A 22,304-nucleotide genomic window follows, 5' to 3' on the forward strand; every position below is an offset into this window, starting at 1 on the left:
GGAGTGTATGTGTTGTATCCACAATTTCAGCCCAAAAGACTCTCGTGTGAGAGATCGTGTTAGATTATATAACTTTCTTTGTCTCTTTAATACATGTATTGAATTTGGACAAATGAAAACAATGAAATGAATTATTTTTTTAGATTTTTTCAATTGATTAATAAAGTATTTTATTTATTGTACTTATTCAAAAAATCTAAAAAAAATACATAAATCGCCGATAAAATGGTCCGAACAGGTTTAAGTTATTAGGAATATATAATGAAGATTATAAATACAAATTACAAAGTACAAACAACTTAAACTTGCATTCTCTCTGTGATGGCTATAAACTTCTTCTATGATCACCAACTCTTGAAGAAAGTTTTTAACGAGTCACTCTGAAACTAGATATATGTAGCAGGTGTGTGAGAACTTTTCTTTTGTGATATTTCTTTCAGAAGATACTTGAGATTTGTTGTGAAATTTACAGAGAGAAACAAACTACAACACCAAAGTCTTAGTACTTAGAGAATGGAAAGAAACAATAACGTGTTTATGTAGATTAAGAACTTAGAAACATGTATAAAGAGTTTTTTGTTGAAAAATACAAAGGTATCACAAGCTTTACTACTACAAAGGACTACAGGCAACAAGATCATTTTGATGCGACAACAGAAGAAGCAGAGGCTGCACACCTAGAAGCTACTCAACAAGACAACAAAGATACACGCGCTTAACACTAAGTAAAGAAAGGTTCAAAGCTAGACTTGTGGCCAAAGGCTATAAACAGAAATATGGGATAGACTATGAAGAAACATTCTCTCCAGTAGTCAAAATGACTACAGTTAGATGCTTATTAGCTGTTGCTAATCATAACAAATGGAATATTTATTAAGTGGATATCAAGAACGGTTTTTTATTTGGCAATTTACATGAAGAAGTATTCATGCACATGCTAGAAGGGGTTCCTAACCCTCAAAATAAAGTGTCTTCTAAAAAAATCTCTATATGGCCTCAAACAGGCTTCTAGACAATGGCACACCAAGTTGTTAGAAGAATTAAGAAGTTTATGTTTTGTCCAATCAAAAAATGATAATTCCCTTTTTACCAAAGTGAATAAAAATTTCATCACCATCTTAGCCGTTAATGTGGATGATATCATTGTCATAGGAACAATCTTCATGAAATAGCTCATATAAAAAAACATTTGCACAAATATTTACCATTAAAGATTTAGAAAAACTACACTTCTACGTAGGCATTGAAGTCAACTATATTTCTCAAGGGATGTTCTTGACTCAACAAAAGTTTACAAGAGAACTTCTTACAAATTCTAATATTCATAAATTCAAAAAGGTTGTCAATTCGTTACCTATGCACCTTAAACTTAGTGCTGATGAAGGAGAACTTCTTGATAATCCTAAAATATATAGAAGTCTCATTGGAAAGTTAAATTTCTTGACAAAACACTAGACCGAACTTGTCTTAAACTATTCAAACATTGAGTCAATTTATGCAAAATCCTAAAACTTCCCATTGGCAAGCTTTATTACATGTTCTTCATTATGTTTATAGTACTCAAGATCAAGAGATTGTCCTCAGAGGGACACCCATGTTGAACATTCATGCCTATTCTGATTTAGATTAGGGTGCTTTGCCCTGATACTAGGAGATCCGTCTCAGGCTATGTCTTTATGTTGGGAGATTCACCCATAAGTTGGAAATCGAAAAAACAGCATATTGTCTCTAAATCCAGCTCAGAGGCTGAATATAGAGCAATGTCAAATGTTGTTTCAGAGGTTGTATGTGTTGTTAGACTTCTCTATGAATTAGGGATATCAAATTTGCAACATGTAATTCTTTTTTGTGATAATCAATCCGCTATACATATTACCAAGAATCTTGTTTTTCATGACAAAATAAAACATAGAGATTAATTGTCATTATACCTTTTATGTTGCAGTCTTTAGCTAACCAAGTCGTTAAGTTACTTTTACAATAGTTAATTGTATAAAGTTGCATTGTTATGTGTTAGTTATAACAAACTCTAGGTTGTTAGTTAGTTCTATATAAGGATAGCATTAGTTCTTGTATTTGACACATATTAATGAAATAAACTTCTTCTGTCAATTCTTTTTTTTTTTTTATTCATAGTTTGTCCCAATTGTTAACATTTATAAGAAAAGAACAAGAATAGAGGATCCTTAGAGGAAATTAAAAAAAATCCTTAGAATCCTTTTCTTCTTACATGTCATTCTATTTATAATAGAGCACATATAAAATTTACCAAATGATGATGGAAATTGATTTGTCATCAATTACTAAGCCTCTTTAATTCGTTGCCAAACTGACCAAAATTGCAAAGCAACAAGAGACAAGCCACGACTCGTCGCCTAAAAAGTCAAGTTGGCGGTTTTCAAAAAAGCCGAGTCGACTTTTTATGCTGTCTCAAAATAAGATATCAGTTAATAAGCGATAACTCGTTGTTTTCCTTCTGACCTTGAAATGCGATTTTCCTTTTGGCTTTTCTTTGGACTTTTATACTATTATATATATATATCCCACTATTATTATCCCACTACTATTTGTAGTTCATGGTATATATAACTTAGGACCTATATACTCTAAATGTTCAATATAAGTTCTGCTCAAAAATCAAAATGTGATTTTCCTTAGGACTTTTGAAACCTAGAACTATGATCAAAATTGACCGTTCAAATACGTTTTTCATCATTTGAGCCGAAATCAGGCAAGTATCAAACCACAACTAGTCCGATTCGGACCGTGGCAATTAGCTACTCCATAATCCAAATCCAATGAGGATTGAAAATTTGTTTATGTTTGACATACAAGTGTAAATAACCTTTAATATAATTGACATCAATTCATTAAGAGTTTTATTTCATGAAAATCGATAATTAATAGGAAAATTTTAAAAAGTGGATAAAGCGATAATGAAAAATAAGAAAAACACAAAAATGAGATAAAAAAATGTAAGTTAAAGGTGCGAATAAAAATTATAAATATGTAGATTATAACTAAAAATGAAAATGAAACAAATTTAGTTGGATGTACAGGTGTTTATAACAAATCCGATAACTCGATATTTAGCCGACATTATAACCGAGTTGATTTCACGTCAATATGAATTTAAATTCGTTTAAAAATCAATATTCAATAAAAAGTGGTGAGAAGTAACAATAAAAAGTCCAAAAGGACTACTAACACTCTGTCACGTTTCCCGACTTCAGCTGCGGAGAAAGAGGGATAAAGTTTCACAGCTTCTCTCTTATCACTCCTCTTCCTATTCATCCTTTCCCCAATTTCTCTTCAGTTTTTAGGATCCCCAATTGATAGGGTTTTTCTCATCTTCTTGGTAAGTTCTATTTTTCTTTTGATCTATTAGATCATTCGTTCAATCACTGATTTTCTCTATTTTAGCTCTTAGTTACTTCAATTTAAAGTTTATTTGAGTAGTGTTTAAACTGTCGGTTATTGAATTTGTTGGGTTTTTGTTAAATTGAGTTGGGTAGTTGTTGTTCAGTAATGTAATGTAATTTCATTAAATTTGTGTGTTTCAGTGATGAACTTGTTGAAACATCGACTGTGTTTTGTAATTTTAATCTTTTGGGATGTTAAGTCACTCGATCCAAAGAAAGGAAAATTCGTTTGTTGACTACTCCAATTTTTTGTCTTAATTACTCCAATTTAAAGCTTATTTTGAGTAGTGTTTGAACTGGTGGTTATTGGGTTTGTTGGATTTTTGTTGAATTGAGTTGGGTAGTTGTTTTTGTTCAGTAATGTAATGTTAATTGATTTCATTTGTGTCTTTTAGTGATGGATTTGTTGAAAAATTGACTGTATTTTGTAATTTAATCTTTTGGGTGGTTAAATCTTTGAAAAATGGCACCACTCGATGGCAAGAAAGGAAAATCCCTTTGTTCATTTCTCCAATTTTAGCTATTAATTACTCCAATTAAAGCTTACTTGTGTAGTGTTTCAACTGCCGGTTAATGGGTTCTTGGGGTTTTGGGTGGATTTTATTGAATGTATCTGGGTAGTTATTCAGTAATGTAAAGTGAATTGATTAAATTTGTGTGTTTTGGTGATAAAATTGTTGAAAATTTGAATGTATTTTGTAATTTTAATCTTTTGGGAGTTTGAATAATGGCACCATTATAAGATTAATAACAGATGTTGATTTGCAGTTTGCTGATAAGACAGATGAATAGTGAACATTGGTTGAGGTGTTGGAGATTTACTATTCAGGTTTCTTGCGTTGTACATCAATTGTTGTTAACCTAGATTTCCTTGTAGAAAAAGAGAAAATCTTTGTTTGTAATAGTTGTTGGTTTACTATCACAGATTAAGCAGTTAGTGGGTTGATTTTAGGGGTTTTATAGTTCATGTGTCCTGTAGCCTACTCCAATCTTTTGGGATTAATGCTCAGACATTGTTGTTGTTGTGTGTATAGTTCATGTTACCCGTTGTTGATTTCCGAATCTACAAATGTAACTACCCAAAGTTATGAGTATGTGTTGTTAAATTTTCTAATAGCATTGCTATGGAAGTAATTGTTTGACCTGATTGTTCCTGCCTAATTTCTACACAGTATACAAAATATAAGATCTTCATAAATCTAGTTATCAGTGTGACTTTGTCGTGGTTTTGATCAATTAATCCTCATTTCTTGTTTGTTATTTCTGGTCTTGGATGTTTCATTGTTAAATATTATGATCAGGCACCCATTTTCGTGACAGAAAGGCGAAACATAATAGTAATAACCCTTCTGCATCAATTTATGTTGCTTGGATAATGCTTTGCTTTCCACTTACTAGAGTAATTTATAATTTTCTTGTCGCAGATTTCTAACCTTAACTCAGCTTGAATATCACATTCTAATTCACTTGTTATTCCTATATGTTGACAACTTCTTGAAGTTTCTGTTTGAGTTTCTCTAGATATCCGAATTCTGAACTTAAGGGCTTGTTTTTAACCATTTTATATATCTTGTTAATGTCATCTTTAGCTTCACTCTTGAAGATCAATGTATCAAGCCATTGTAACTTAGCACTAAGTTGTTTAATGTGTCATCTAGGTTGTAGGATGGACGGTATGCACAGCTTTTGGCAGCTAGGTGATGAACTTCGTGGACAATCAAGGTCGTCAGAAGATCACAAATGGCTGATGGTTGCTTCAAAGCTAGCAGAGCAGACTAGATCAAAGGGGGAGCGCATGAATAATGTTGATTTTTCCAAGGGATCTGCTGATATAAGGCCAAGAGATAGATTTGGGTTCCAAGAAGATAATAAATTTGAAAGCCTCAACTTCAACATGTTGAGCCTGGACTCTAAGGGGCCTGAAAATTTGATTAAAACCTCCTTCAGGAACAATGTATACAATACGAATGCCGTCTATCAGAAGAGTAACACTAGCATTCTTGAGAACATGCCTGTTAACAAGTCTACCATCAACGAGTCCATTAATAATAACAATAACAACAATGAAAGTGCAAACGACAAAAGGTTCAAGACCCTTCCTGCTGCAGAGACACTTCCGAGGAATGAGGTGCTTGGTGGATACATCTTTGTATGTAACAATGATACCATGCAGGAGAATTTGAAGCGCCAACTATTTGGTCAGTATATTTTTGGCTTAGACCTTTGAGTTAGGATGTCTTTGGTTGTCTTTTTAAAAACATGGTCGCTCTGATTTCTACTTTTCGGCGATTGGGGTTTTGGGACATTACTTGTCGTAAGCCAACTTTTCTTGGTTAAGCATATACCAAAATAGAACAAAATTTTCAATATACTTACGGCCCGTTTCGTTGATTTTATGAATTGGTAGGAAGGGGTAATATAGGAATTTAGTAATAAATAATATTTTATTAATTAGTTAGTTGAGAGAATAAAATATAGGGATAAGCAGTATAAATAGAGGGGAAGGGGTGGGAATTAATCATTCAAGAAGTGTAACAATTTTAGTGGAGTGTAATGCTCTTTAGGAGAGAACAAGCTTCTCGAATGCTTGTATACTATCCTTTGTAGTCGTTCTTTGTTTACAATCATTCTTCGTTATACAATCACATCTTGACATACTAATCGATACCTTCATATACAATTTTTTGTTCAATCTTTAGTGATTTCATCTCATGGCCCACCCAATCCATAACACGGTATTAAATGGTGATAATGAGAATAATTTGTAGTGTAAATTTCCATGATATGTATCATGTCATTTCCATGTTCATGAAAATTTGATGATAAAAAAGTTTTTTTTCACAATTTTCCATTATCATGTTCAAATGGCAATGCACTGGAATGAATTTTGTGAAGAAAATAAACATGCCATTAAATTTGTCAAGAGATATTCTACCCAAAATTACACTAAGTTTTCCTTACCGTTCATACCATTTAGTATTGTTTACCAAATTGACCGTTATAGTTGAAATCAGGTGACAATATTATGATCAACTCAAAAATAGAATATCAATGTTACCTGTTTGTTTCAGTTTATAGTGATGAACGATTGCTAATTTTATTCCCTTATTCAGGTTTACCCCCTAGATACAGGGATTCTGTCCGAGCAATCACACCTGGATTACCTTTGTTCCTGTACAACTACACAACTCACCAGCTTCATGGCATATTTGAGGTCTGTTCTTAATCTTGGTACTATCTTTCATGTTTGATCCATTAGAGCCACTAATGTAATATGCATCTCTTGGTCTTTTTTTGTTGGTCTAATAGTCAAAATTAGAGCCGAAACCTTCCTGGTGATTTGTGCCATAGTGCAAAAATAATACGGTTAAAGATCACGGTTGCAATAACGGAAATCGCGGTCAATAGCCTTTATTTTGGTCGCGGTAAACTTAAAAGCTTTTAAAATGCTGTTGCAATATGGTAATGCGGCCTTTCTTTTTCACTATGATTTGTGCTGTTTATTTTGTGGAGGTTGGACAAAAAATCGTTTGAGAGCATAAATCTCTTATTGGAGAAAGAATTGTTTCACCTTTTGTAGAGCAGAATGTCCCTAGCAGAGGGAAAGCTTATGGTATAGTCACATGCCCCGAAAGAAAAACCTATTATGTAATTGGCGCTGGCTCGTAATAGTTGTGCTTTCTAAAATTGGAAATCCGAAAAAGTTGAGAATGTCTGTGACATTACTTGGGTAGCTGGGTTTAGCTCGCCCCTCATTCTGAAAAAAAAAAACGATTATGTGTTAATGGCAACTCATTTCCTATTATTGTATGTTGGACTTGACAGGCTTCTAGTTTCGGAGGTTCAAACATAGATCCAACTGCATGGGAGGATAAGAAATGCAAAGGTGAATCAAGGTTTCCTGCACAGGTACAACGAATATCATATCTTTTTATTACAACTTTCTTTTTAGATGTCTATTAGTCGTAATATCCTAAAAAGTCACATGTGCTGCATTCAGGTAAGCATCCGCATTAGAAAACTTTGCAAAGCGCTAGATGAAGATTCTTTCAGGCCCGTCCTGCACCACTACGATGGTCCCAAGTTCCGCCTTGAACTTTCAGTCTCAGAGGTATATTTTTACTTGCTTTACTTGTACTTTTGAAGTTTACAATCTACGGAATTATAACCTTAGATTTAAAATTCTTTATCTATCGACCACATTCCTGTAGTCCTCCCTGTGAAGAGAGTACGAGTATGGATTGTCCGTCACCTTCCTTTACCCAGACCCTGCTTTGGAGCGGAATATTGTGTATGATGATGATGATTTAAAAATCTTTATCTCCTTTGTACTTGCATATTTGTCAGGTGTAACATTGTTTGGTAACCGCAACTATTGCCTTTTGAAATGAAAGACGTAAAGTGAAACCTCTAACCCCACCCATCTTTATTGACTCTTCATCTGTTTTTGTTATCGTCTGTAGACCCTGGAGTTGCTTGATCTTTGTGAACAAGAAAGAATGTAATCTACATTCAGCATAAGCTGTCGGTAGACTGCGCCAGCATATTATAGACTGCGGCAGCATATTTAATGAATTCCCCTCGTATATGTTATACGGTGAGCAAATTTTCCGTGAAGCGCAAGCTTGGAAGATAAGTTTGGGCTTGGGTTTGTTCCTCCTAAAGGAGGATTTAGGGAAGGTGTTCAATTAAGAAATAAATGTATTTCCTAGTATTGGCGCTCATTGTAAGGTATTGCAGAAGAGTGATCCTCATGGAGAACTTTGAATGAAAGGAGACATGAAAAAAAATGAGACTAGAATATCCATGTATCTCTATTTTGTGACTCTATAAATAATACTTTTATCTATTCACTAGATTGATTTCCGTGCCAAATACAATTTATAAGCGCTTTTTTGATTTTTCTTTAATTATATTGAAAAAAAATATAAAATGATAATGATAGTATTATTATATAGAAAAAAAAAATGATAATGATAGTATTGAAAATTGGTTTAAAACAAGATTATTTATGAAAAGACCATTCAATAATTAGTACTACAACATTTTAGTTAAAATATTCACACAAAAATAATAGAAAAACTTATAAAAATTTATTAATATTATAATCGATTAACATCGAAAATTTTTATTGTACTGTTGACACGTATCACAAAATTAGCCATATCTTCCAATTTTTTTGATTAGTATACAGTATAGATAGATTATTATATGTTTTGAAGAATTAGTTATATTTTCTTTTGACCCGTCCATTGAAATTGCCTTAAAAATATTTTTTTGTCATGATTCACATGTTTTGTTTAATTTTCATCTACACATTATCTTATCTTTTCATCTCAACTACACTTATACTTCACTTTCTCATAAAATATTTGTTTACCTCATGTACTTATTTTTTTTGAATCAATTGCGAATCACAGCCTTAATGTTTGATAGTTTTGCAAATTACAACTTTGATGTTTTTTTTTTCGAATTACAGCCTCCAAAATAGCTTTTTGACCACTATTCAAGCCAGATGACTGAATCCGTACAATTTTAATTGTTGACCACACCTTTTACCTTTGACTTTCTTTTTTGAATATTTTGTTTTAATTTTAATTTTTTTTTCTCTATTTTCTTCTTCCTTGACATTTAACCCAATCTACCGTTAAAATTCCATCTCAGTGAGTTTTAATTTTTTTTTTGTGAGTTTGTTCTTCCCATAACATTTAACCCAATCTACTACCATTGAAACTCCATTCGATATTTTCAACCACCTTCATACTCGTCCATTTAACCTTCAGTGTTTGTTGTTAATTCAGATTTATCATTTCTGCATTTTTAACTAATTAAAGATTCCATCTTGAAAACCCAGTTCCTACCACACGCGACTGAACTTTGAAACCCAGATTCCATTTTGAATTATGGTTTTATTTTATTGTTGTAATTCTACCTCACAGAAAATTAGTTGCACATACAGTGGCATATTGTATATTTAAAATTTATATTTAAAACATCTAGAAAAAATGATACATTCTTCTACTTATTTAATAATTTGGATGGATAGAGAACAAACATAATCACTATGCAAATTGGTAAACTAAGTAATATGTTCATTAGAGTTTCCCCAAAATTAAAATTTAGGGTTATAAAAAAAAATTGAATGAGAAAAAAATTAAAACTTAAATTGCTGACGATGGGTTAAATATTAAGGGATTAAATTAAATGAGAAAAAAAAATTCAAAACTTTGATGTGCAACAATGAAGGAGGAAAAGAGAAAGGGTTAAATGGAAGGGGAAGAAGGAAAGAAATTAGAGAGAAAAAAAATTAAAACTCAAAAAAAAAAGTTAAAACATAAAAAGAAAAGTTAAACTAAAAAGTGTGGTTAACGGATAAAATTATATGGCTCCGGATACCTGACTTGAATGGTGGTCAAAAAGCTACTTTTAAGACTGTAATTTACAAAAAAAAATATAAAGATATCAAGACTGTAATTTACAAAAAAAAATTTCAAGACTGTAATTCACAAAACAATTAAACAGTAAGACGCAATTAATACTTTTTTTAAAGTTTCACTAAATTTATACTTGAGGCTATTTCTTTGAGGCAGATGAATATGTGTGTTACTATTACTTTTCAAATCAAATGTCCCTTTTGATTTTTGTACACTTGTTAATGCATTATTTCGATCATATATATTTTAATTTGTGTGGTTAAAAATCATAAAAAATTGACATAAATAAAAAATTTACATTGAGGAGAATTAAATAACAACACACTTGACCATATTTTAACTTAGATTTAATTTTTTTATTATTCACTAATCACTTTAGTTTGTATTTTATTCTAAAATCTATAAGTGTCAGAACTTATAAATTTAAGAATAAAATATAAAATTAAAAAAAATAAATACAACATTTGATAAGAATAAAAGGTACTATTAGAAAGAAAAACCATTTGGCATGATCAAATGAATAGAGATTTTAACTCCCTAATGGTTAAAATGGGGTTATACTCCCTTACCCCCTTTTAACATCAAACAACCCTCAAATTAAAAGGAAAAAAAAAACTATTTTATGTTTTTTTAAGGGAGGTGAGACCATACTCCTAAATTTTTCATTTGATAAAGATTATCCCTTTTGGGGAATGTTATATAATTATAATTCATCAAAACATTATTGTATAAAAAAGTCTAACTGAGAGATGAGCCTCATACATGGGTTAAATAGCTCATCTTATACATATAATGAAAAATATAAACTTCTTATTTGAGGTCATTTACTGTGAATAATATCAAAAGAGAACATAATATTTAATTTGTTTAACCAATATACACGAGTGACATATAGAAGAAAGAGGTTTAGGACAAGCAATTAATTGTGTGTGGTTTTTCTTCATATAATTGTATTTTTTTGTTGTGAAAGCATATTCCAGCACAAACTTATAGCATACTGCTGGACGAATTGCCATTTCTTTTGGCTTTCATTGGTCTCAGGTGATCTATGTATACTGGGGACAGAAGAAGTCCAGATAAAATACCCTCCCGGTCTCAGATGTCGATCAGTTTCAACCAGAAAAATACCATCTAATGACTTGATAATTTGTTCATGTAACAACCTTACTCTTGTTAGTGACAATAAAAATATTATATTAATATTAATAATTATTATTAAATGAGTGCAAATTTAGAGGGACATTGAGAGGTACATAGAGACATTGATAGGTACAGATGGGGATTATATCTATAATTGTTACTCCTATTAAATCAACCAATATCTATCTTTCCATCCATAATGCAGGGAAAGATTGTAGCTTGTCCAAAATTCTCAACTTAAGAAGAAAATGAGCAACAATTCCACACAAGAACCCAAGTGAAGCACCACCTGATGCAACCGAAGAAACAGCTGTGACTAAAAGCATCACAAATGTTTGAGATTTTGTGTTCATATCTCTACAAGCAATAGCCAGCTCTAATCCAGCAAACAACAGTAATACACCCAATACACCAACAGGAAACAAATCAAGTATTTTCACAATTGAACTTCCTAATACAATCCCAATTACCAATTTGCTCATGCCCAAAAGTGCAACACACCCTCCACTTCTTCCACCAAACTTGTATTGTCCTGCCAAACCACCAGCACCATGGCAAGTCGGCATTGCACCAAACCAACATCCGACTAAATTCATCATCCCAACTGTCATTGATAACGATGTCGCAGAGAAATCCTTGCCCGGAAAAAGATCGGCTGCCAATTTACAAACAGCTATGACAGAATTCAGTATTGATAAAGGCAATTGTGGGATTGTGCCCTTAATGAATCCTTGTTTCCATGACTCTTTAGGGGTGTTTATAACATGAATTGGGGAAGGTCCAAATTTAAATCCCTTTATCACTTCTTTAGGTCCTCTAATAATTGCTAAAATAAGTCCTAACAAGAAGATCATGAAAGCTGTAGGAAGAGAGTATAAAACCCTCCTAAAACCCTCACTTCTACTCCTCACACTCTGTACCTCAGAATCGCCATTTGACTCTATATCACACCCACCATTTTCTACGTCTTCTCGGCCAGCGCCATTCACAAGAATTATGAAACACCCACAAATTATAGCTAATAAGAAACCATCTAAACCCAACCAAGGCCTATTTCCCATACTTTTTGACTTAGAAAAATCTTGTTCTTTTCTTACATACTTAACAGCAGCCATTGCAAATGCTAACCCTTGTGACAACTGAATTCCTCTAACAATAGATAAAGGAATCAACACATAAACAAGTTGCATTAATTGGGTAACACCCAAAACAAATAATATCCCTGCAGTACAAATTCCAGCTGCCATTATCTCTGGAATACCAAAATCTGGATTAGCAATAGCGACTGCTGCAATAGATTTCATGGGTTGAACCGGCATCGGTACACCATAGATTGCACCAGTGACTATGTTGTATACACCAGTGAAGATCAAAGTAGTACCCAAGTCAAGATTTTTTGCTAATGTTAATGCTAGGACTATTGGGATAAAAGTGCCCAAATCTCCCATTGCACCATTCAATTCTGCCCATTTTGACCTAAAACTAAGGTTACCTATTAAGGTACCCCAGATATTGTAGGGAAATTTTTGATGTTTTGATTCTGGTGGGAGGTTTTTAAGGACTTCTTGATTTAGGTTTTGTGAAATTTGTTGGGAAGCTTGGGGTTCCATTTGGATATTTTTGCATGAAAAAGTATTGTAAAATACTTATATGATGATATTGAGATTTATATAGAAGATTTCTAGGGGAACAATTAATAATGCCAATATTTAAAATTAGAATGTAATATAATTTGTCTTTTGGAGACATGGGGGGCCATATATGTAGCTTAGGAATATAAGATAATACTTGAAATGAATTAGAGCCGTTGATTAAGAGAGTCCTAGACAAGCTTATGGGGGAAGTGATTTCTTGCTAGCTTTGATGAAGACTTGATCATTGTTCTATCATTCAATACACTATCTTGCAGTATTCTTATGGGGAAGTGTAATAGTCCAATTGAGATAATATTCTATTCTTTAGTTTTTTTAATATTTATAATAACAAGAACTTTATTAATCAAATATTTGTGAATATAAAAATGAGAAGACCTTAATAAAATACTCTTTTAATGAATTCCATTCTAGCCAATGAAAGTGCTTGGTTTTGAATCACATCAAATGATTAAATATCAACTCTTAGTCTGATGTCAATGTATATTTCCCAGTTCTCAGATGGAGATTGACCAAGTTGATGGATAAGATGGTTTACAATACTATTCGGTCCTTATTCATTTATTTTTAAGAAAGTGGTAATATATAAAGAGGGAGAATGAATTATGTGGATAAAATTAAAATAAAGTTAAAAATCTAGGGATGAGATTAAAAGAAAATAATGGGCTATTATCCAAAAATAGAAATGACATAAATCAAGTTAAAGAGACCAAAATGAAAAATATTGCAAATTTAATGGGATGAAGGAAATAAGCAATTGCTTTGGAAGAAAAATGTTACATGAACAAATTATCAAGTCATTAGATGGTATTTTTATGGTTTAAACTGATCGACATCTGAGGCCGAGAGGGTATTTTATCTGGACTTCTTCTGTCCCCAGTATACATAGATCACCTGAGACCGATGAAAGCCAAAAGAAATGGCAATTCGTCCAGCAGTTTGCTATAAGTTTGTGCCGGAATATGCTTTCACAACAAAAAAATACAATTATATGGAGAAAAACCACACACAATTAATTGCTTGTCCTAAACCTCTTTCTTCTATATGTCACTCCTGTATATTGGGTAAACAAATTAAATATTATGTTCTCTTTTGATATTATTCACAGTGATTTATGGACATCCCATATTCTTTATCCTTTAGGTTATAAGTATTATGTTCTCTTTTTTGATAATTATTGAAACAAAGACATTTAAACAAAATAAAAGTTTCATCCGTTGTTTGTCATGGTAGGAACTTGGAAAAAAGAGATAAAATAAAAGTCTCAACTCAAATACCACCCTGCCTAAGACATTTTTTCTTAGAGACTTTTTCCTTTTTAGTTCCATTTTCTATTCCCATACCATTTAATCAAACAAAAATTTAGATTTATTTTTTAAAACAAAGTCCCACTTCCTTTCTCAAATCCCACCTGCCAAACTACCTCTTATATTAAGCAGGTCATTTATTTGAGAAACAGTCTCTCATAAGAATAGCTCAAACATATATTGGTCCAAAAGGTAAAACTCTCAATAGACTTGTTTACAAGTAGTAGCAATCTAGCTGTGATAGAAATGACACTTCCAATAGTAAATATAACTAAAACCACAAGCTTGCTTACATACATTTGAGTATTCGACTCTAAAATATCAAGCCCACTCGAGCTACACAATAAGCATCGAGCTCCTTTCTATCGTTTACATAATCATTATTGCCTATGAAAATTACGAGTAGAAGTTAGTCAGACAAAAACAAGCACAAGTACTCCATTTCACAAGACTCGAGTCTTACAAATATAAGGTTATATATCTTCCCCTGCAAACCTAAACCTTGCAATAAATGCCAAGGATGTCCCGAGCGAACACCGAGCAGGTAGCATTGCAGTCACTAACCTAGAAACAATTTGATTCAAGCCTTAAAGACCCTTGGCTTGTGTCTTTCGACCTACATTCCGAAACTTTTCTCTCCGAGACGCAGCATTTGTTCTTATCAGATAGCAGCTGCATTTAGAAATGCCCAAATTCGTTGCAATAGCTCAGTTTTCACAGGATCGGGAACTAACGCTGCACGACAAAATAACCCATATAACATCATCGTAAGGCCTCACTGAAATCTAAGTACTAATTTCGGGTGAACAGTAATGGATAAAAAAGTGAGAATGTAGACGGGAACTATTGTCAGATTTGTTTCTGGATATGAGAAAAGGGAGGAAATTAAGAGATCAAAATCACATTACTGCACATAAAAATCAATCAAAATATAAAAAATCAAAATCCAAAAAAAAAAATTAAAATAAATCAACGTCTAAGATTTTTTTGAAATCAATCGTGCTCGTAATTGCTGATATCAAATATTATTCCAATTGCAGCCCCAAGAACTTAGATACAAGAAAGACAAGCAGAAAATGAGTAAAATCTGAAAGAAAAAAGTTTGTATTAATGTCTACCATTTTGAAGTGTAATAAACATTATTTGATGCCTACTTTAAGTATATTTTGTATTAGGTATTTCTTTGAGTGAAATATAATATTTAGTGAATATAAATTTGAATGTAAATGACACTTAAAATCATGAAGACTTTAGAGTTGAAAGCATAAGAAGATGACAAAAAATTGATAAATAAACCGATAACTAAGTAGGGAAATATGGTCGTTCGAAGTTTAGTCCGCAATCCTTGTTAGGTTCCATGCGCGCACATCCATTTCTTTTCTCAGTACTTGCGCAGGCATGAATCCCAAGGAGAATCAAGATGCTGTCATCCCTGTCAACGATCCATACCTCATTAGCTTGATCTTGCTCGGGTGCACATTTTGTGAATCTGATGTACGTGGACGCGCATCTCAGGGTTAAGGAAACCAAAGATTCTCTAGAATAAATTTTTAGTTTATTTCTTTAACCCTTTTTGTTAATAAAATATTCTTTCACCGTTTTTAGATTTTTATGTTATTGATTTCTATTAGTCATGAACCAATTAGATCTTGCTCAATACTGCCTTAGGTTTTGAATCTGGTTTGACCAATCAAAGTAAAAGTTGAAAGCATAATCAATTATTAAATGATATTGGGATAGTTAAATATAGGAAAACAATACTGTATGGGTAAAATCTGATAGTGTTGAACATAATTGTTGTTAGTGATATTACTCCACTAGTAAAAATCTGGAAGAATTGAACTTGATTGTTGTTAGTGCTAATACTCCATTTAATGCAACATTAGGATTAAATCTTATACATTTGTTTTGATTATTCTAGAGTTGGGGTTATTTGTGTGCGGTCGTGACTTTACGTTAGTATTGAACTTGATGTTGTAAGTGATGTTACTCCACTAATAATAGACATAGTATTGAACCTGATTGCTATTAGTGATATTACTCCATTTAATGTAACATTAGGAATAAATCTTATATAGTAGTTTTGATTATTCTAGAGTTAGGGTGAATTGAGCGTGGTCGCGACTTTCAACTAATTTCTAAGAATAGAATATATAATTTTCTTGATTCCACAAAAGTTACGCAACAAAAACAAGAAATACGACAATGATCAAATGATAAATCTAGACATGCAAAACCCTTAACTAAGTGAGTGTATCCATTGTTTTTCAACTCTTTTATTATTATGTTTATTTCCATCGTTCTTCGTTTACATTTTAAAAACTCTTTTCCCGTGACTAAACTTATTTACAATAACCTTTCCTTTTCCCATATGAATATGATCCTTACTTCTCTGCTACCATTTGAAGGAGTCACGAGAAGGTTTATTTACTTTGACCGTCGCTAACGGCGACTTTAGGCAGCGACATCTATTGTTGTACTGCTTTCCACCATTTTGGTAAAACTTTCCCCCCATTTTGTATTGCCTACCTCCATTTCAAATACAATCACATGATCAGAAGATTTAACTCGAATATCATTGAAAATGTCAGTCTGAACTATAATTGGGCGTTGTTTAGTAGAGGAAGAAGATAAAGATTTGATTTGAGTATTGAGTTGTTTGAGCGAGGGTTTGGGAAGATGGAGTGTATGTTGTTTGATGATGATTTTTTTCCTCTTGGAAATTTTTACTCTAGGGTCCCGCCTGGATCGGGGAAAGGGTTAAAAGTGCCTCCTAAATATTCTGGACTAAATCAATCGTTTGGTATTGAAGTATATGTTCACCAGAGTAAACTTTCTCCCTTAATTAAGCGTAAATATTTACCCTATCTTCCATGGGAAAATACTTCATGGAATCAATTACTCTTCAAACACCTTGCCACCACCACAAAGACTTTCATGAGTCATGACTCATGACCCACCATCACCTACCTCTGTACAATCATTGTCCTCTTCATTAAACACCAAACATCTACCGCCACTCCCAAAAAATTGATGACCTTTTGAAATCAAAATCATAAAAAATTATGATATAATAAAATCATAAAATTGGGTAAATTTAGAAGCCAAGAAATAGCATAAATCCAACCAAAGATTAACACTATGTTTGAATAGGAGAAAACCGAGGGAAATGAGAAGGAGAGAAATAAAGAAAAGGAAAATGAAGGAATTATATATCCCTCATTGGATACCAATAGGGGAAGGGAGGAAATGGAGAGAAGATACAAACATTGGAAAGATTTGGAAGTAAAATATACTAATTTTCCCTCCCCTCCCCTCCATTCCCTTTTCCATTCCTTTCAAAAATTTTATTCAATAGTAGTGTATATGAACTGGTTAAAGTTCAGACAAGCAAAGATTGCATCAATGGTTTCACGGCATGCCACCTCAGTTTCTTTTCAACCCAACATCACTCTTATCGTATCGTCACTACCTCCATCTTTGTTTTTCAGATGGAGGATTTGATGGTGAAAGTTGTGTGGGTTGGAAGTAAAATATATGTGGATTAGTGATGGTGAAAAAGGGTTTTCTTTGGAAATGAAGGATCAGAGTAAGCAAGAGAATAGTGAAAGTTGTGGGGATGAGAGGAAGAGAGAAAATAGTGAAAGTTGTGGAGATGAAACCAAAAGAAAGTTGACCAAAAAAAAGCCAAACTACTACATTCAATACCCTTTAAATTTTTTCTTCCTTAAAATATTATCCAGTACTATTTATTCCACATTGTTTACTCCCTTAGTTTTTAAAGGGAAATCCCAGCCTGCCCTAGGGTAGGGTGGATAGTACACCTTTTGGGGCCAAACATTCCAGGATCAATTATTTACCTTTATTCAAATGAGCCTGACTTTTTCTTGGGCTACTCTTAACCCTTTACTCTCCTTAATCCAGGACCTCAATGGAAACTTTTGATTGTTTAAAAGTCCTAAAACAAGCATACATGCGCTCTTCATTCAGATGACAGAACATGGAATGTCATTGAATTCAGTTCACACCAATCAGCGGAATATAACCAAAGATTATGTGATTACATGACTCATTTTCTGAAAAGGTTCACAATACACAGTAGATCATGACTACATATTATGCGACTCTGAGGTTTTTTGTATGCAAGGAGCACAATTCCAGATTATGTGACTCATTGATCGTTTGATATGCATAATTTTGAGCTGAGTATTAGAAATACCCTTGAAAATTCCGCCAGATCTTGACGCTTATCAACAGTCCCAAGTCGGATAAAGGAAGGTGAGTGATAGGTTAGTGACAACTAACTCAGTATCAAGTCTTGTGGCTACTCAGTGACACCTTGCACTTCTTCGGCCTGGGTGTAGTGAAAAGTATGCAAAGGTTGCTAAGTTGCCATCTAGAAGCGATGTACCACATGGCTTGAGTGTAGTGTCAAATGAGCAAGCCAGCAGGGGCGTGTACGTGTATTACGACGTTGTCCAAAAACAACGCGCCACATGGCTTGACTCCCGAGAGTGGTGTCAAATGAGTAAAGGCACCTAGGGTTTAAACATAGGAGGTTAAGGAAAACCAAGGGTCTTATGTTAAGAATGAGGTCTAGGAGCATTCCTAGCTTGGCCAGCTGGTTTTTAAGTTTTAGAGCAGGTGCATATCATGGAGATGGAGAAAATTAACATTTTATGTCTATAAGAAACAAAATGGGTTAAAAAAAAGGGCAAAAATAATAATAGGTGAAAGACAAGAATATAAATTGTGGGTGCTCGAAACAAGATAGAACTCGAAATGAAGTTGCTGTTATTATAGATGAACGAACATCTAAAGATTTAGTAAAGGTATGCAGAAAACAATAATATTATAAGAGTGAAGTTGTATAAGGTAAAGAGATTTTGAATCAATGATATGACCCTATACACCGTGAGATATATGAATCAATTAAAAGGAAATTTCGGGAGGATCTCGATGATATAGTCCTTAAGTGGGATGTATGAATCAACGAAAAGGAAGTTTTGGGTGGATTTCGATGATATGGTGCAAAACATATCAATGAATGAGAAGCGCTCTCTCTCTCTCCCTCCCTCCCTCGCTCTCTCTATATATATGTATGAGTGTGTGTGTATGTATAAGAATAGGCAAGCAAAAACTAATGAAAAAGATGTAGTAAAGCGTATTAAGGATAAGATACGAACATTCTAATTTAGGACGAGACCATTAAGGATCGATGGTGAGAGTATTTCAGTTAACTATTTAATGGAGAACAAGGAAATGTTATAGGAGACACAACAATCGCCTTAGATGAAAAAAGAGAATACAAAAATCTGAGGTGGAGGGGGCTTTAACAAAAATGAAGCTAAAGAAAGTGGTTGCTCCAGATGGCATACCTATTTCAGAATAATGGGGACATCCGATAAGATATGACCAATAAAATAAAATGGAGGGCGACTACTAGAATATTATGTGATCGAGGTGTGCCCTTAAAATTAAAGGGGAAAGTTTTATCATCATCATCCAACCAAGTATATCCCGCTCATAGAAAAAAAACTATGGACAAGGTCTGAGGAGGAAAGGACGGCGGCAACTCATACCCATAGAGGGAAGGACGGCCAAAGTTTTATCAAATGATCATTAAACTAACACTACTATATGGATTTGAATGTTGGGCTTTTAGAAAAAATCATATTAAAAAGATAGGAGTAACGAAAATGTGAATGGTTCGATGGATGAGTGGACATACCTTGAGGAATAGAATTAAAAACGAAGATATAAGGAAAGGTTTAAGAGTTGCGTATATTGAAGAAAAGATAAAATAGAATCATTTAAGATGATTTAGACATATGAAAAGACAAAGTATTAGCAAATCGATATGGAAGATTGAACGTTGAAGCTTAGAGGACTAAAAAATAAGGCGAAAATAGTGAATATGACTTGTAGGACGAAAGTGGAAAAGGTAAAATCTAGACTTACAAATTGAGATGGTACAAAACTAAAAAGAATGGGGAAGAAACATCCATGTGGACGACTATTGAAACCGATATATTGGTTCATGTAGCCAATCCTAAACTTTAGGGATTATGGCTCATGATTGTTATCCTTTGATAGTTGTATTTAAAATACCCATGAATTGCTAAATACATGTGTTGTATGGCAAGAAATAACTGAAAACTCGAGTATTGCAAATACACGAGAATCACAAAATCCTAAACATTTGAAAAAGAAAGTCTCACACTCTCACTTCTAGATGTCTTTGATTCAACAATACTAGTAAAGACACTCGCAAATCTCTTCGCTGCCCTATCATTTGCCGTCCACCTATCAAATTATTAGTTTTTGTGGTGAACAAGAGTCATAACTCAAGACTAGAAGAGTAGAAACAGTTTACTTTGCTTATTACTAGAAGATTATGGCATTTCATAACAACCACACTCCCTCTCACAACAATCACACGAACCCTTAATTTCTCTTGAACCCTAAAAAGAGAGTGACAATGAGACAATTTGGTAATATGCTTACACTTCTTATTATTGTGATTAGACAACAGTTATCGCTATTGGATTAGGTAACATTTGAAAAAAAAAACTCATATCACAATGAAAACTAATCATATTCATACCTTCTATACCCTACACATAAAGTGTGCATCTTTGGAGAATTTGGGCTATTATAAAGTGCGAGAAAGAATCGTTGTAAAGGTAGCACAAAACCGGTTCACCCATTAGACGTCCAATAACACATACTTCAGAAAAGACACATTATTACCATCAAGAAAATCAACCAATTCTTTCACTCATACAAAAGCACTGTCCGCATGACATGTATAGTCATTATTCAAGAGAATGTTTTCGCAAAGGAACACACCAAAACTAACACAAACAAAACATCAAAAGAGAATAATGAGTGACAAAAATTGATCAGTTCATACCTCTTCCTTTCGGAGTAATGAGATGAACAAGATCATCCACAGTTACATTGTTCCTCCCTTTCTTCTTTATAAATGCCCTAAAAGTAGTCCCAAATCTAAGTTAAAACTCAACATATGACATCGCAAAGACACAAAATATAAATATTTAAGCTACAAACAATCCCATCTAGTAAACTTTATCCAAAGAACATCCTTGTCATTCCTTGATGAACATCTGAGTATCAACCTCCTAAATTTTGCAAATTTTCCGAAAAGAGCTAGGGTACAAGATATTACTTTCACAAATTGATAACAAGATACAAGAAGTGAAAGGCTAAAGATTTACTATTGGTGCACCATGCATCTTGTTATCAATTTGCAAATCAATGTAAGTTAATAACTTGCCATTTCCAAACCTGCAAATGTCTTTCATTTCATCCTTCCAACCACATTCAATAAGCCTGTCTCTTAGAAGATCCATCAATCTTTCCTTTTCTCCACTTTCAATCAACTGTAAAGTCAATTAACCAAATACCCTTTTCAGTAATCCAATCAATTATACTTCTATACAATAAAATCAAACAACCCAGAATTCAAAATAGAAAACAAAAACTACCCAGTAATAAAAAAAAAAAGAAACAAAATGAATTTCAAGAAACTATAAAAAAAAAGAACTTATTACAAATCCTCTCATAAAGGGAAAAACAATTGTTAAGTCAATTTTCTTTATCAATTTACAATCTGAATGTGAAAAAATATTAATGGTGTTGACAAAAAAACTTAATTTGGATTATCTCTAAAAGGGCAAAACAGCTATGTGCAACAAAATCAAACAACAAAGAATTTAATTATATAAAAAAAAATAGAGACCTTAATGTTGATTTTCTCTTGAAGGGTAAGTTCTTTATCTTGTTCATCTCCAGCATCGGGTGTTGGTGGGCGATTTACTGAATGCCTCCTGAAAATTTTACCACAAAAAACGGATTTAAAAACCCAATGAAAAGATATGATTTTATGGTTAGGAAAAAGAAAATTAGATGAAAAAGTGAGAGAAATAAGGGATTACATTTAAGAATGGGAAGAAAAACGATCCTTTTTGTGGGTTTTTGTTCTGGGTTTTAAGTCTAGATGTTTCAGAGTTGGCACTAGAATCAAATATGACTAATTTATGGAGAAAATGAGAGAGATCGAAGAAAACTGCTCCTTGATTTCAAAATACTATTTGAATTTTTATAAGATTTAATGCACTATTTTAATTTTTTGTATTTTTTATCATATATAATAAAAATTTAATATTAATAATTTTTGTATTAAGACGAATTAAATAAGATTTTATTTAATTATGTTACTTATGGATTAAAATTTATTTGCAAATTAATGGCTATGAATAAATAGTGCATAATCTTGTAATGGTGCAAGTAATTTAGAACGGAAGAAGTAATAATTTAAAAAAT

The 22,304-nt window shown here is 32.8% G+C and overlaps 3 protein-coding genes across 3 annotated transcripts; 1 reads left to right on the top strand and 2 right to left on the bottom strand.

Moving 5' to 3' along the window:
• Positions 1-3,181: 3,181 nt before the first annotated feature.
• On the top strand, positions 3,182-8,297 carry LOC130824033 (B2 protein). Its single transcript, XM_057688903.1, has 6 exons — positions 3,182-3,358; positions 5,081-5,620; positions 6,536-6,636; positions 7,248-7,331; positions 7,423-7,533; positions 7,886-8,297. Exons 2-6 carry the CDS (start codon positions 5,089-5,091, stop codon positions 7,925-7,927), a joined length of 870 nt encoding a protein of 289 aa, XP_057544886.1. The 5' UTR covers positions 3,182-3,358; positions 5,081-5,088; the 3' UTR covers positions 7,928-8,297.
• A 2,446-nt stretch (positions 8,298-10,743) lies between these two features.
• LOC130824279 (molybdate transporter 1-like) lies at positions 10,744-12,692 on the bottom strand. Its single transcript, XM_057689216.1, has one exon. It carries the CDS (start codon positions 12,604-12,606, stop codon positions 11,179-11,181), a length of 1,428 nt encoding a protein of 475 aa, XP_057545199.1. The 5' UTR covers positions 12,607-12,692; the 3' UTR covers positions 10,744-11,178.
• A 1,499-nt stretch (positions 12,693-14,191) lies between these two features.
• Positions 14,192-22,060, bottom strand: LOC130824130 (transcription and mRNA export factor ENY2). Its single transcript, XM_057689018.1, has 5 exons — positions 21,917-22,060; positions 21,721-21,808; positions 21,267-21,361; positions 20,872-20,948; positions 14,192-14,690 (listed from the first exon to the last, which is right to left on the bottom strand). Coding segments are annotated over exons 1-5 (336 nt in total). The 5' UTR covers positions 21,919-22,060; the 3' UTR covers positions 14,192-14,616.
• Between the last annotated feature and the right edge of the window lie 244 nt (positions 22,061-22,304).

This window comes from Amaranthus tricolor, chromosome 9 (genome assembly GCF_026212465.1).
Source record: "Amaranthus tricolor cultivar Red isolate AtriRed21 chromosome 9, ASM2621246v1, whole genome shotgun sequence".
NCBI lineage: Eukaryota > Viridiplantae > Streptophyta > Magnoliopsida > Caryophyllales > Amaranthaceae > Amaranthus > Amaranthus tricolor.

Excerpts from the sequence above, each read along its gene's own strand:
- LOC130824033 (XM_057688903.1), top strand. The coding sequence starts at position 5,089 with ATGGACGGTATGCACAGCTTTTGGCAGCTAGGTGATGAACTTCGTGGA. Across the intron at positions 5,621-6,535 it reads TTTGAAGCGCCAACTATTTG|GTTTACCCCCTAGATACAGG; the intron begins GTCAGTATATTT and ends TCCCTTATTCAG. Across the intron at positions 6,637-7,247 it reads AGCTTCATGGCATATTTGAG|GCTTCTAGTTTCGGAGGTTC; the intron begins GTCTGTTCTTAA and ends TGGACTTGACAG.
- LOC130824279 (XM_057689216.1), bottom strand. The coding sequence starts at position 12,606 with ATGGAACCCCAAGCTTCCCAACAAATTTCACAAAACCTAAATCAAGAA.
- LOC130824130 (XM_057689018.1), bottom strand. Across the intron at positions 21,362-21,720 it reads AAGAGAAAATCAACATTAAG|TTGATTGAAAGTGGAGAAAA; the intron begins GTCTCTATTTTT and ends TTGACTTTACAG. Across the intron at positions 14,691-20,871 it reads CATTACTCCGAAAGGAAGAG|CGTTAGTTCCCGATCCTGTG; the intron begins GTATGAACTGAT and ends TTTGTCGTGCAG.